We start from the raw sequence: 14,288 nt of genomic DNA, 5'->3' as shown, positions 1-14,288 counted from the left end.
TTTTTACATTTTTTTCACAGGTGAATGGGTTGGGGTACATTGTACCCCATACTCATTCACATAGGGTGGGGGGCCGGGACCCGGGGGCCCCCTTATTAAAGGGGGCTCACGGATTCCAATAAGCCCCCCACCCGCAGAACCCGACAACCAGCGGCCAGGGTTGTCAGGAAGAGGCCCTTGTCCTCATCAACATGGGGACAAGGTGCTTTGGGGTGGGGGGCCGTGCACCCCCCCTTCCCCAAAGCACCCCCCTTACCAGGCCATGAGGGCACATGGCCTGGTACGGCTCAGGAGGGGGGCGCTCGCTCGTCCCCACCCCCTTTCCTGACCGGCCGGGTTGCGTGCTCGGATAAGGGTGTGATATGGACCCAGGGGGGACCCCCACGCCATTTTGGTGTAGGGCTTCCCCTTTAAGTCCATACCAGGTGACGGGGCCAGCTGCGCTTCATTCGCTGGTCCCGGCTACCTGGAGCCACGCTCAAAATGAACGGACTTTCCTCCATGTGTGTGGAAAGTCCGCCGGACCTAGTCCACCGGAAAAGTCACATGTGTGGGCAGGTCCGCTCGTTTGGACAGTCCGGCGGACTTTATGGCAGTTTGTCTGCCAGACTAAGTCCGCCGGATAGTCTGATCGTGTGTATGCGGCATAAGAGTCACAAGTGATTAGTGGTCTTATCTTAAAGCGGAGCTCCACCCTAAAGTGGAACTTCTGCTCATTGGAACCCTCCCCCCCTCCGGCGCCACAATTGGCACCTTTCAGGGGTGAGGGGGGGTGCAGATACCTGTATAGTACAGGTATTTGCATCCACTTCCAGCAAAGATATCCGAAGAATCTGCGGATATTTACGCCACTTCCTGCGGGTCCCCCGCTGTCTGCTTGGAAACACACGGATCCCAGAGACAGCGGGGACCATCCTTATTGCGCAGCGCGACTCGCGCATGCGCAGTAGGGAACCGGGAAACCACTTCCTGATTCCCATACCCAAGATGGTGGCGGCAGCAACTGAGAGCTGATCGAGAGATCGGCTTCGGGGGCCATCATCGCGGGCGCGCTGGGCGGGTAAGTGTCCTTATTTTAAAAGTCAGCAGCTGCAGTATTTGTAGCTGCTGACTTTTTAAAAAAAAAACGGCGGAACTCCCGCTTTAAATTTCTGTTGTGTGACCACCAAATGTAAGCTATCAATTTTCTCTTGGTTCTTTTAATGGTTTTACACACCATACATCTAGTACAATAATAAAACCTTTCCCTAAAAGGGTGCTTACTTTTGTTCGGAGTCCGGAATGTTTGGTGCAATTTTATTCCTAAGTCCTGGGGCTCTTCTATAAATAAATTGGGCTCTGTTTGGTAGAACCTTTTTGAAGTCCCTATCTTTCAAAAGAATGGGCCAATGCTTTTTGAATATTCTTTTGACTTCTCTATACTGGCGATCTCTCCTTTGAACATCGCTTTTTTACTGTTAGTCAGAACCTATTCGTAACAAGAACTTTTTTTTGGCAGTTTAACAGTTCCCTATGTGAATAACCTTTTTAAGTAAGTAATTCCTCCTAATCCGCATGCATTGGCCTTTAGGAATGGCTTTAAGCCATTTTGAATGGTGACAGCTTTGAATGTACACATATCCATTCCTGTCGGTATTTTTAAAGAACTTTTTTTTTTTTTGTTAATACTAGGTCCAGGTTACTGATGGTCACCTGATCCCAGTGGGCTGAAAATTTTAGACCCTAGTTGTTAGTGTTAATTACACCAAAAACTTATTTTAAACTGGCTTGAGAATCCTCCTAGAACAATACAATATCTTCAATATACCTTTTGTAAAATTTGAGCCCTCTCAACACTTTTCGATGAAAGGTTTCTTGTTCCCATTTGTTAAGCGCTATGTTGGCCACGCTAGGAGCAAGATGTGTTGGAGAAAGATTATTGAAGCTTTGAGTTTCAGTGTTTTTTTTCCTGCATGAAAGAAGGCCAAGGTTTTTCTTTACTGCTTGCTCTCCGCTGCTTGCATACTCTGCCAGCTGTGAAAGGTTCTATCACTGTTGAGATTTATAGAGTGGCGATATAAAATGATGTATGAACTGTGCTTGGCACAAGGAAATATCTCTTCATACATCAATCTGGAAATAACACCAAGAAAAATTGTCTGTTTAGAGCAGGAGCTGATCAAGGGGGGGGGGGGGGTCAATGGGGAAATGCTCCGCCCCCCACAAGAAAACAGTGAGCGGGTGAGCCGGCAGGTGACTGAGTGAGCAGGCAGGTGTTCTGTCAGGAAGCCGCTACCCATCTGAATATGCAACTGAAGTGACGTTGTGTTGTGGCCATCTTGGTACACCCACACTCATCCACAGTAAGCGTAGAGTTATAAGTCGGCAAGCGGACATCTTTATACACCTACCAGAGTCTTGCTTTTCACAGTTATTTTTAACAGTGAACTCAACTTATATTTCACTATTTAAGCTGAGTTTACTGTTAAAAATAACAGTAAAAAGCAAGACTCTGGTGGGTGTATAAAGATGTCCGCTTGCCGACTTCTAGTGCTAGGCTTACTACGGACATGTGCAGGTGTACCAAGATGGCTGCAATGCAATGTCACTTTGGTCGTATTTTCTGATGGGTAGCGGCTTTCTGACATCATCTCTCACCGCCCACCCTGCATCACCACAGCTCAGCTTCTGACAGAACACTGCTATCGCTGTGCAGGTACGGGCAGCAGAGAGATTACATAATCTCGCACTGCCCGCCCTCACTCTGGGAAACAGTCACTGGCAAGTGACAATCCACATAGGGCGACAGGGGGTGTGGCAAGTGACATGGCAAGTGACAATCTGCATCTAGTGGCAGGCAATTGTGGCAAGTGACACCCTGCATCTGGTGGCAGGCAATGGTGGCAAGTAACAAGCTGCATCTGGTGGCAAGGGACACACTCAGGGCTCCCAATGATTCTGCATTATGGTGAGTTGAACTATTTAATTTTATATTACAATGTAATAATAGAAATAATGCGCTTCAATCATCCTGACACCATATCAACCATGGCGTTGTGATGATTGAATCTCCAACACCAGCCATTGCCCCGACAAATTGGCCGCAAAGTTTTCTTTACTTTACTTCCTGGGGAAGAAGTCAGCTTTGACTAAATGACGTAGGGTTGAGCGGCGTGCTGATGTCACCGCCATTCCCCGTTGGTCTAGGAAGGACGGGCAGTGTAAGCGAGAGAGAGCCAGCCGGCTCGTTACTATATACACGCTTGTATGCAGCTGAAATTATGATTTTGCATTTTTTGTTTTATTGTGTTTAAATAAAAGTTTTATATGGAGTTACACTATGGGAGCCTTTCTGTTTTATCTCATTAAATGATTGTGGTGAAACGGGAGACGCTCTGAGAAGGGGATACACGAGTTGGAGATATCAGCAGTGTCTTTTAAAGGGACCGGATTGATGATTTTTGTTTGCAAGCACATATGATCTCCCTAAAAAGAGATCTTGTCAGCTGGTAAGCCTCACTGAATCTGGTGGTGGAGGAATTCCTTTCTCTGGGTGCACTTGCTACATACTTGGAGGGTGTTTTGTACAGAGTCACCTAAATGGACTGAAGCCTCATCTTCTTGTCTCTCTCCCCTTTTTTTTGGACTGTTCACACTTTTAATTAGTTTATGTTTTTACTTGTATTACTTGTGGCTATATCAATTTTCTTTTTGCACACAGGATAAATTATGTTATGATGTTAATGTTAATGGCATCATTTTTCACTATATGAGTTCTAGTGCAGCTTTCTTTTTGAATTATGTCTAGGATATACCTTCTGACTAACAGTAAAAAAAGTGACATTCAAAGGAGATATAGCCTTCATCACAGGCTTCCATTGCCAGTATAGAGAAGTCAAAAGAATATTCAAAATGCATTGGCTCATTCTTTAAAAAAAAAAGTGTTTGTTAAACATAGTGTTTCAAAACACTTTAGACAGCACCATAATAGAGACCCCACATTGCTCACCTTCTATGGAATAGATACAATTTCAAAACATTGGGTGGAGACTCTACTTAAAAGAGCAGTATCACAGAATGAAACCAAATGGCTGTACTATGCAGCTTGCTGGTATGAATATAGATCTGGATTGAAACTGCTTTTTAAATAATGAATAATATCTACTTCTGGGAATTCACGTCCATTACTCTACAGCCGGTTAACATAATGGGGTATTTAGAGAGTGAAATGTTGTATGAATTCTAATAATCAGGTTACCAATTGTCATAAAGTCTCATACACAACCATAAGTTTATGTAACCACTAGGGTTTTGCACATATACATGAACTGTTCTCACCTAGCAACCAGTAAATGTTAAGCATATTATAAAGGGTACTGTATATCCCAATACTTATTAATAACCATATAATTTAATGTTCACTAGTATATACTTCTAATATTATTATCACGTATTATTCATTGTTTTTTTCATTTTTTTTATTTTCACTTTTACGTTTATATATTCAAATTTTTTATTCTTTATTTTAATTTATATTCATTCTCATTTTTATTTATTTATCATTTATTATTTTCATTTTTCTAATTCACTTTATTTTCAATTTTATTTATTTTTATATTTATTTTATTTTTATTTTTATGTATTGATATATTTATTTTCATTTTAATTTTTTTTATCATTTTTATTTTCAATTTTAATATTCATTGTCCATACATCATTAATATTCAGAGTAAATTGAGTTTAACAAATTTACAGTGATCTTCCAGTTTAATCCATTTATGAAAAAAAATAATATAAATCCATGGTTGTAGTCACTCACTGCTGTTTTCTATAAGGATTGTGTGTTTCTTTGATTGAGGAATGGGGTAGGCAGAGACTAGGAACTCCGCCAATCACATGTCACTTTAAAGGTAAATAATGTAACCTGCCTAGTGACCGGAACGCTTCCTGATGACGTTGTAAAAAGAAGCGTACATCAAGGTGAATTCCGGTCACGTCACTTTTGAGTCTAAAACTTCGGGTTTATCGTCCTAAGGCAGTGGAACACACGCTGACCCACAAGTGCAGGCCGGACAGCTGATGGTTCCTGCCTAGTGTCTTATGCGATTATCCCCAGTGTCGGGAGAAGGCACTTTTGAATGTAAGCAGCCAATCTTTAATTTGTTTTTATGACAATTTTATGCTATGGTACCTTTTATATCTTATTTTTAATGGGATAACATGGTGGAGAGGAGGTTTTATATACGTAAAGGTTTCCTGTCACATCTCCATTGATATCTAAGCAAGTCTAAAGACCCACAAACCAAGCTTGTCTGACCTTCTTTTTAATGAAAGAGGTCAGATTCTTCTGTGAGTAGGAAATCTTAATCAGACACACCGGGTGCAATCTGCAGGGACTACTGCCTTATGGTGATGGTGTTAGGATTTGGCAATTGATCACTGAAGAATTTATGGACTTTTGAAGGACTGTTTTTAAACTATTGTATTCACAATATACTGAGCACAGTGCACTTTGTAATGTTTATTAAGTTGAACATGCATTTTTTTCATCTATGTGAAAGGCCTCATGCACACGAGACGCAAGTGAAAACTCTGCTCAAAAAAAGTTTTGCCGCGTTTGCATGCCGCGTTTAGCCGTGTTTAGCCGCGTTTAGCCGCGTTTGCGTTTATAAGCGTTTATAAAGATAACATCATGTGGACCCTCCCCAAGCTCTCAAAGCATCTTGTTTTTAACTATTTCTGCTATTTTGATCAGAGTGAGCAGCAGCAGCATAGAGAGCAGTTTTACACTTGCATTTGCCTCTCTTTCTGTGGTATATATTTTGAAATGGATCCCATATTGAATATATGTCAGGAAATGCTCCTGATGTTGATGGGACAGCGAATGTCCGTTGGATAGTTCACGAACATGTATGTGCAGCTGCGTACCTACCCCGACAAGTTTTTTTAATTTTAGCCGGATGTCCATTGTCACATTTGATCTGCTCTTAGAAAAAGTACGACCTGGTCTGACATTCATGGACACCAATATGAGAAACAATGAGTCACCAGAGGAATGTCTGTTGGTAACGATCAGGTATGTGTATATATTTATAAAATATATTTATCTATAGATGTACCGATGATTTTTTTTCTCTGTCCTTTATTTTAAAAAAATAATAATGTCTATTTATAGCAAATGATCCAATTTTTTAAAATATCTAAAATTTTCTTGTGGCAATTTTTAAAATGTTTTCATTATTTCTAATATAAAACAATATTAAAATAGTTTTTTTTTATCTTAATATATTTTTTTATTCATTTTTCTAGTTTCAAATTGTTTTATTTAAAAGCAAAGCTATGTTAATTAGATTTTTTATAATTGTTTTAAATTTATTTGGCCAATTTTTTTTATATATTTTTATCGTGAAATATGTATTGATTAATTTATTTAAATTCTTTGCTGCTGTATATGGTAGTATAATATTTTTAATGCCTTATTAAAATATCCAGAATCCTAACCCTAACCATTCATCCTAACCCTAACCACTAACCCTACCCCTAACCCTAAACAATAATCCTAACACTAACCACTAACCCTAACCCCTAACACTAACCCTACCCCTAACCCTAACAGCTAACCCTATCCCTTACACTAACCCTAACCCTAAACAACCCTAACCCTAATCCAACCCTTAATCCTAAACAATAACTCTAACCCTAACGGATAACCACTTACCATAACACCCAACCCTAATGACCAAATTACATTGCTGCAGATGGTCACAGTTGACTTTGAGGCCATGTATCTCTGATGCAGAAAAGTGCATGGGGTTCTTGGCAATAAGTGGCCCCAAGATATGGGCCCCCAAATTCGGGTCGCAAAATGTCATTCTCAGATCATATTTCTGAGTTTTTAGGTCCAAAAAATTGGGTTCCTTTAAAAGCGCTTATAAACGCAAACGCGGCTAAACGCGGGTGCCACGTTTAGCTGCATTTTGCCACGTTTTGTGTCTGAAACGTGGAAATTTTTGCGTCTGAACCCATTTTTTTGCTTCTGGAAAAACAAGGTTAAACGCAACTGCATAAAAACAGCAAAAAATGAGACTGTGTGCATGGACACATAGGATAACATTGAATGAGTTCAGTGGCAGTTGAAAAAAGTGTCCAACTGCATCTGAACACGCATTTAACAGCGTCTCGTGTGCATGAGGCCAAAATTGTTCACAAATCACGTTCATAGCACTTTACCACTAGCGCCCCTTATCACTGTTTATAAGCACTTAATTTAGCACTGTCTATATTTTGAGGGGAGCAGCTGTAATTATTATTTTGCACATCAGTGCTCAGTGAGAAGAGCTTTTCCACACAAGTTGTAACATTTTCATTATAGCACACCAAACTTGGGCGTTAAGGTAATTTCTATAGCCATAATCTGTCCTGGTCAGGAGATGGTGTGTCTTCCCAAGAGGTCAATAAAGAGTACAGATAGGTGAATAGTTTGGGATATTTGACTTAGCATAGGACTTCATACAAAGATTTGAGATTGATTTCCAGTTAGGGTAAGATAGAGGGAGCTCAGATAAGGGAAAAGAATTGTTGGATAAATTGTAAGGTGTCACCAGTAAGGGAAATATTCAAGGCTTTAAATTTAGTTGCATTAACATGTATTCCGAAAGTCTTACAAATGCTGCAAGCAGCAGAATTATATTATGGATGGAAGTCAGTGGGTTAAAAAGTGACAAAAGTGCATCACTGGAGAATAGGCAACATTTTTATGGCACCCTGCTACTTTTATCCCTGTTGTATCTTGGTATAACCAAATGGCCTGTGGTTCAATAGCAAGAGCAAAAAGAAGCAAGGATAATGGGCTCCGGTTTATAAAATACGTCCGACCAGAATTTGGAGTATGTTGGCCATCAGGGAGGAATACAGGGCTTTAATCCAATTAAGGAAATATATAGATACTTACAACTAAAGCAGTGAACCACCTTCCTTATATCTAAGGACAATATATATATATATATATATATATATATATATATATATATATATATATATATATATATATAGACATTTCTATGCAATATGAAGAAGAAGAGAGATGCAACGGACATTGTCCTCTGTTAATATACCCAGTACTAAACCCACTTGACCTTTAGAAATTAGGTTGGTGAATATTAAGTTCATTCTGCTTGCAAGTATTTTGTCTATGAGGTTAACATAAGTATAAAGCAAACAGATATGTCTGTGCATTGCACCACACAACAAAACACCAGAATTTCATGCAAAGGGCCCAAAATGCAGAGTGTGGATGGGGCTTTACTGACAATTTATATAAAATAGCAGTGTCAGGCAGGACATTTTTAAAGCTGACATTTACATTTTTGATGGACTGAACCTTTCGATTACAAGATAACTTAATCCAAAACAATGTTATGCATTGCAGCTTATTGGTATTTAGATGTGTTGGCTGCATTCATTTTCATTTTTCAGGCTAAAAACATTTTCATAAAGTTCAATAAATAAATGGTGATCCTGTCAGAAAAGCAGTATCCTTAAGGCTGCTTTCACACTGGGGCGGTATTCAGGCGTTACAGAGCTAAAAATAGCGCCTGTGTAGCGCCTGAAAAAAACTGGCCCCTTTCACTCCAGTGTGAAAGCCGGAGGGCTTTCACACTGGAGCGGTGCGCTGGCAGGACAGTGAAAAAAGTCCTGCTAGCCGCATCTTTGGAGCGGTGAAGGAGCGGTGTATTCACCGCTCCTAAACCGCTCCTACCTATTGAAATCAATGGGACAGCACGGCAATACCGCCGGCAAAGCACCGCTGCAGCGGCGCTTTGCGGGCGGTTTTAACCCTTTTTCGGCCGCTAGCGGGGGTTAAAACCACCCCGCTAGCGCCCGCAGACCGCCGCTAAAACAACGGTAAAGCGCCGCTAAAAATGGCGGCGCTTTACCGCCGACGCCCGCACCGCCCCAGTGTGAAAGGGGCCTTACTTTGAAGCTGTGAGATGAACTGGAAGCAAAAGCATTTTTTCTTTTACTGTCCTCATGCTTTGCAAAAAGGCAAACCTAGTCTTTTAGCAATGGATAGTGCTGATACACCAGCATACATCAAACATAGCATGAATATTCAAAAAGCATTCATAAGATGTTAATGTAACCACACATAGGTCAAAATATAAAAAAAAGAAAAAGTGAAAGAAAAGCAGTTCGCACAATATTCTGACACACAATATCCACAAAACTCGTAAGTGCAGGTGTAGCACTAATCACCAATCAAATACAAATAATAAGTGCAAACATAATAAGTGACAACATGTGTTTGACCAAAGCTAATATAAATCCAAATAAGTGCAAAAGTGTAACTTAATACACATGTGAAAAAAGTTCAAAGAAAACATTTCCAATTCTTGGGCAGGTGTAACCAAAATCCATTCTTCCAAAGTGTGAATTCCTCCAAGTAATGTCTACACTACTTTTGTGAAAAAAGTTGAACACTTACCAAATGGTAATGACCCCAATTTTCTAAATAGTTATGAACAGAATAAAAAGTTTGTCATCATAAGGGACCCACAAAAGAAATATAGGATTCTGCCAGTATCCACAATACTGTTGGCTGAATAATGTTTGATCATATATGCACAAGCATTAGTAATGTTTTGTTTGGATTGTCTTTCATAGTTCTTTTAAGTTGGACTTTCCACTTATTTGGATTTATATAAGCTCTAGTCTAGTATATATTGTCACTTATTATGTTTGTACTTATTATTTGTATTTGCTTGAGGATTGGAGCTGCAATTGCACTAAGAAATAATTAACACTGTATATTGCTAAATGTGTTCTGAACTTTATATAGAGAGAATAGAAACATAAAGTTAGGTAAGAGTTAAACAAAATGGGTGTGCTAAAGACAATTAAGCAGTTGTGTAAAGAGTCAGTCACACAAAGCTGTTTTTAAGTGGAGGAGATGCAGCCAGGAGATTAGAATTCCTGATAAATTAGTTTAGTAAAATAATGTAATGCTGCAAAAGCTACAAAAGAAGGGCCATGAACTAAAATATTGAAATGAGAAGATATGTTATTTGAAAATATCCCAAATGTAAATGTTCTATGCCCTGTGGCACATACAGTAGTGTGCGGCATTTATGCGACCACTATATATTTAAAAATTCTAATCACATCATATACTTAAGATAATAAAGAAGACTTTTTCTTATTAAACGTAACAATTATATGCAATATACACCATTATCACAAGGAAGTAATCAAATTCCATACCTCCATTTCTTTGATAGACAGTACATTTCATGTTGTTATGAGTTTTGACAAGATTGTGGAGCTTTGTAGACAGCTGTAACAATATTAAAACATATTTGCAACAAATTCATTGTATCATTAATACTATTGGTTTTCTGGTATTTCTAATGATGAGCACATTTTAGAAAATCTTCTTTGCCAGCAATCTACAGCCTTGTGATCTATTTTGCAAAGCTGAATAGTTGTACTTTGTTTTTGCCTCCCCACCCATCTTTAGATCTAACTTGACCCCGGGGTTCAGTTCATGCCTATAAATCCAGTCTTTCACCATCTCCTTGCCCCCTCACTCCCTTACCCCTCTATGAACTCTAGAGCTTTCATTATGATGCAATTTACAATACCTATTTACTGAGTAATTATGTTATGACTTCTTTGTTATAACATTATCTACTCAATAATGAAGTAAACCAAATTCTTACTGTGTAAATTACACATTAAATAATGAAAAGGACAACGAGTCATCCTCCGTAATACCTCTGAACCTCTATCATTCATTTAAATAAGAAATCCCCATTGGTTTCCACACTGTATGACTGGTCTCCAAGAGAACGAGAGGCAGTGGAGAGCTAATAGCTTATCAATCAATACTGGCACACATTTGAGTACCTCTGAACAGGGGCATAGCTGCAGATCATGGGGTCTCATATCAGTTTCAGCTGTGTTACAGGGACGTGCAGTGAGGTCAGTGGCTGGTGAAGCACTGGCTAGTATCCGACCGTGTGTACAGGGCATAAGCATGTAATCGGTAAAACATTTTAAAGCGTTGCCTATGGAGATCTTTAAGTACTGAAGTTTGGTGCCATTCCACAAGTGCGTGCAATATTAAAGCGTTACATTTTAGGTGTCTATTTAGTCAGTGTAACATAATCTTCCATAGTATACAAAAAAATTGGGCTAACTTTAGAGTTTTTTTTTTTTTTTTTGATTCATAAAAATAATGCGTTTGAAAAATTGCTGCGCAAATACTGTGTAACATAAATAGTTGCAATGACCACCATTGTGTTCCCTAGGGTGTCTGCTAAAACAATATATATATATATATATATATAATGATTGGAGATTCTAAGTAATTCTGTACCAAAAAATTATGATTTTTACATGTAGGAGAGAAGGATCAGAATTGGCCTATATTTTCAAAAACTGTACTCAAGCAGGTGGCTTAATGGATAAATTACTGAAGCTTGAAGTTATCATTTCAAACCAGTAATTTCACAGTAAATAGATAAATAATAAATGATTATCTTATAACATATAGCATAATAATATATGATTTAGTGTGTACCTTTTCAGCAGCAGCAGATACTAATTATCCCTCTTAACTGTATGAGAAAAACATGGGGTTATGGGTAAATCTTTTACCTATAAACCCATGTTTTTCCTTGTAGTTAAGAGGGCTGGGCTGAAAGGGAGCATGTGTCTTTTAGACACATGCTCCCTTCTATGACACTGCAGAGAGAGGCGTGCCTCCACTGCAGTATTTTTATTGGACAGCTTGTGCCAATGGTCCTTTACCATTGGTCCAAGGCTCCAAGCTGTCCATTGAGCTCAGTGCCTCTGACAAGAAGTGAGAAGAGGCACTGTGAGCTCATCCTCTCAGTCTGCTGCAAACAGAGTGTGCCAGCTTGTATTGAAACTGGCTGCTCTGTATGTAGGTTCTGACAGGCTGACAGGCTGCTTCTGAAAGGAGCTCCATATCTCCAGAACCATATATGATAGGAGCTTTCTGACCAGTGGTGGGGTAGGTCTTCAGATACCTACCCCCCAAATTTGGTGTTTCTGTGACCCCAGGTCGCGAAGCTACGACCCTCAAAGTCAATCATTTTTTTTTCTGCCTCACCTGCTTCCCCTGACTGCATGTTCCTATTGTGTTATTACTGTCTTGATTTTAACTGAGGTTTGTCTAAATCAAGGATAGATACTGTAGCAAGAAAGCTTTCAGCATAGTACTAACAATACCAGGGACCAGTGCTGTGGCTATTAGATGTGTCAGGAGAGAGGGGCCAGCAGTGCTGAAAATTCACTTTAACCCAAATTTTTCTGCCAATTACTCTGTCCCTAGTGGCTTATCAGATTTCTTTATAGCAAGCAAGTGATAGTAGTGCTAAGTGGTCTAGTAGCCAGTACAGGAAAAAAATAATTGTAGTAGCAGTACAACTATTATAATAATTTATATAATGAAATCATTGTTTGTGCTCATGCACACAATCACTCTATGACCCTAAAGCAAACATCTTTAAAGTTGAAATTTAGTTGTTTTGTTTTTTTCTGCATTGTTACATTGGTCAAGCCTGGATCAGCATTGGTCCAAGCTTGACTAATGTAACACTGCAAAAATGCCTGTGCCAAATCTGGCTAATCTCTTTGGAAGCTGGAAATCACTATAGTATGTATTACAGTGACCACCACTAACTTTCAGGTCCCATGCAGTGCAGCTGCCCTGCTACATAGTAAACATATTCCATTATCTTAATAATAATCTAATTGGAGATTATGACTTCACTTCCCCACCTCTCCACCTGGTTCATGAGAAAAGTGTTCTGTAAATGGCATCTGTGCCAAGTGGGCAACCACCTGCTTTCAATAAGCAGCAGAGCAGCTGCTCAGCACAGGACTCGGATACTAGAGGTGATCACTGTAGTAGCAATGCCTACTACAGTGATTCTAGCTTCCTTGTGGATCACATACAGAGACGAAAATTATTATTTGATCCCCTGCAGGTTTTGTTAGTTTTCCCACTTACAAAGAAATGAAGGGTCTATAACTGCTACTTACAGTATCATAGCCTACGCTGGACCACTGTAACCATGCAAAAATAGTCATACATTTACAACTTCAGCTATACGTTCCTCATATCTCTTTAAATTCTGGAATTTTTTTGTTACAAAGATCATTTGTCCTATCAGTTTTTAGCTGAGGGAACATACTGGGATTTTGCTTCTGCCTTAAGACTCCTTAGGCAAACAGTGTTAATTTCAGAGTGGGGACAATACAGCTACAGTACTAAGACAACCAATTAAATGTTCATTGGTTGTCTTAAAGAAAGTGGGATATAGGATAGATCCTGAATATTTTGTTGTTGACTCTTCTAGGCTATTGATCTCACAGGGTACAGGGTTAGTGTCAATACAACCTCTCCCAACCCTTAATTATACAGTATTGTGTTGTTATTTTCACCTGCACATAGACTCTCAATATTACCAGTCTAGGTCGGACAAACTGTCACTCATTTCTAGTTAAGATGATGACGATATTTGTTACAGCACAAAATACTATTTTATAAGTGGATAATTTTGTAAGTATTTACTCAACTTACCTTTCGGAGTTCAACAAGTGATACAGTAATATTACAAGCACATAAAATCAGAATGGCTACAGCATAACCCAGATATCCCTCTACTAGCATAAGGGTAATGGCAAAAAACTGGTATATATACAGCATATCCAACACCTGTCAACAAAGACAACAGAATAAAATAATCTGTCAATAACAGTTATTATTATATTATTATTATACAGGATTTATATAGTGCCAACAGTTTGCGCAGCCCTTTACAACATGAGGGCAGACAGTACACTTACAATACAAATCAATACAGTTAACAGAAAAGCATTATATTACCACGTATACACTTTTTTTTTTACAATTTGTAGGATTTATTATGGCAGGACTTTTATTACAAATAACAATTACAAAATTACGCTAATAAGGGATAAAACTTCCTGCTAAATAATATTTAATTATTTCAAGTTTTTTTTACTTTCCCCAATGACAGTCTACTGTATATGTGCAAATCTGGATGTGTGTTGCAGATACATAAAAATAGGAGTTTGACAGACCAGTTAGGGCAATACCCATGGCTTGATTTGGGTTTGAACTTCAACAAGACACTATCTGCATTATTATTATTTTATGCTAGATGTGTGGAGATACCTAGGACAGCAAAATACAAGGGAGACGGTGAAGCATTTCTTGTTTTATTTTTTATTGCCTTTTTTACTTATATATATTC

The 14,288-nt window shown here is 38.9% G+C and overlaps 1 protein-coding gene across 1 annotated transcript in view; it reads right to left on the bottom strand.

Moving 5' to 3' along the window:
- The window catches only part of LOC143988153 (putative cation-transporting ATPase 13A4), a 171,517-nt gene that overhangs the window by 115,066 nt on the left and 42,163 nt on the right, over positions 1-14,288 (bottom strand). The window contains exons 7-8 of the mRNA XM_077487482.1: positions 13,592-13,726; positions 10,240-10,312 (exon numbers count right to left, since the gene is read on the bottom strand). Of these exons, the coding sequence (XP_077343608.1) occupies positions 10,240-10,312; positions 13,592-13,726 (208 nt within the window). The remainder of the gene's footprint in view (positions 1-10,239; positions 10,313-13,591; positions 13,727-14,288) is intronic.

Source organism: Lithobates pipiens, unplaced genomic scaffold (assembly GCF_037356315.1).
Source record: "Lithobates pipiens isolate NorthernLeopardFrog02 unplaced genomic scaffold, aLitPip1_a1.2 Scaffold_18, whole genome shotgun sequence".
Lineage (NCBI taxonomy): Eukaryota > Metazoa > Chordata > Amphibia > Anura > Ranidae > Lithobates > Lithobates pipiens.
The sequence above is the reverse complement of the archived record's forward strand: the minus strand, read 5'-3'. Positions and strand labels throughout refer to the sequence as shown.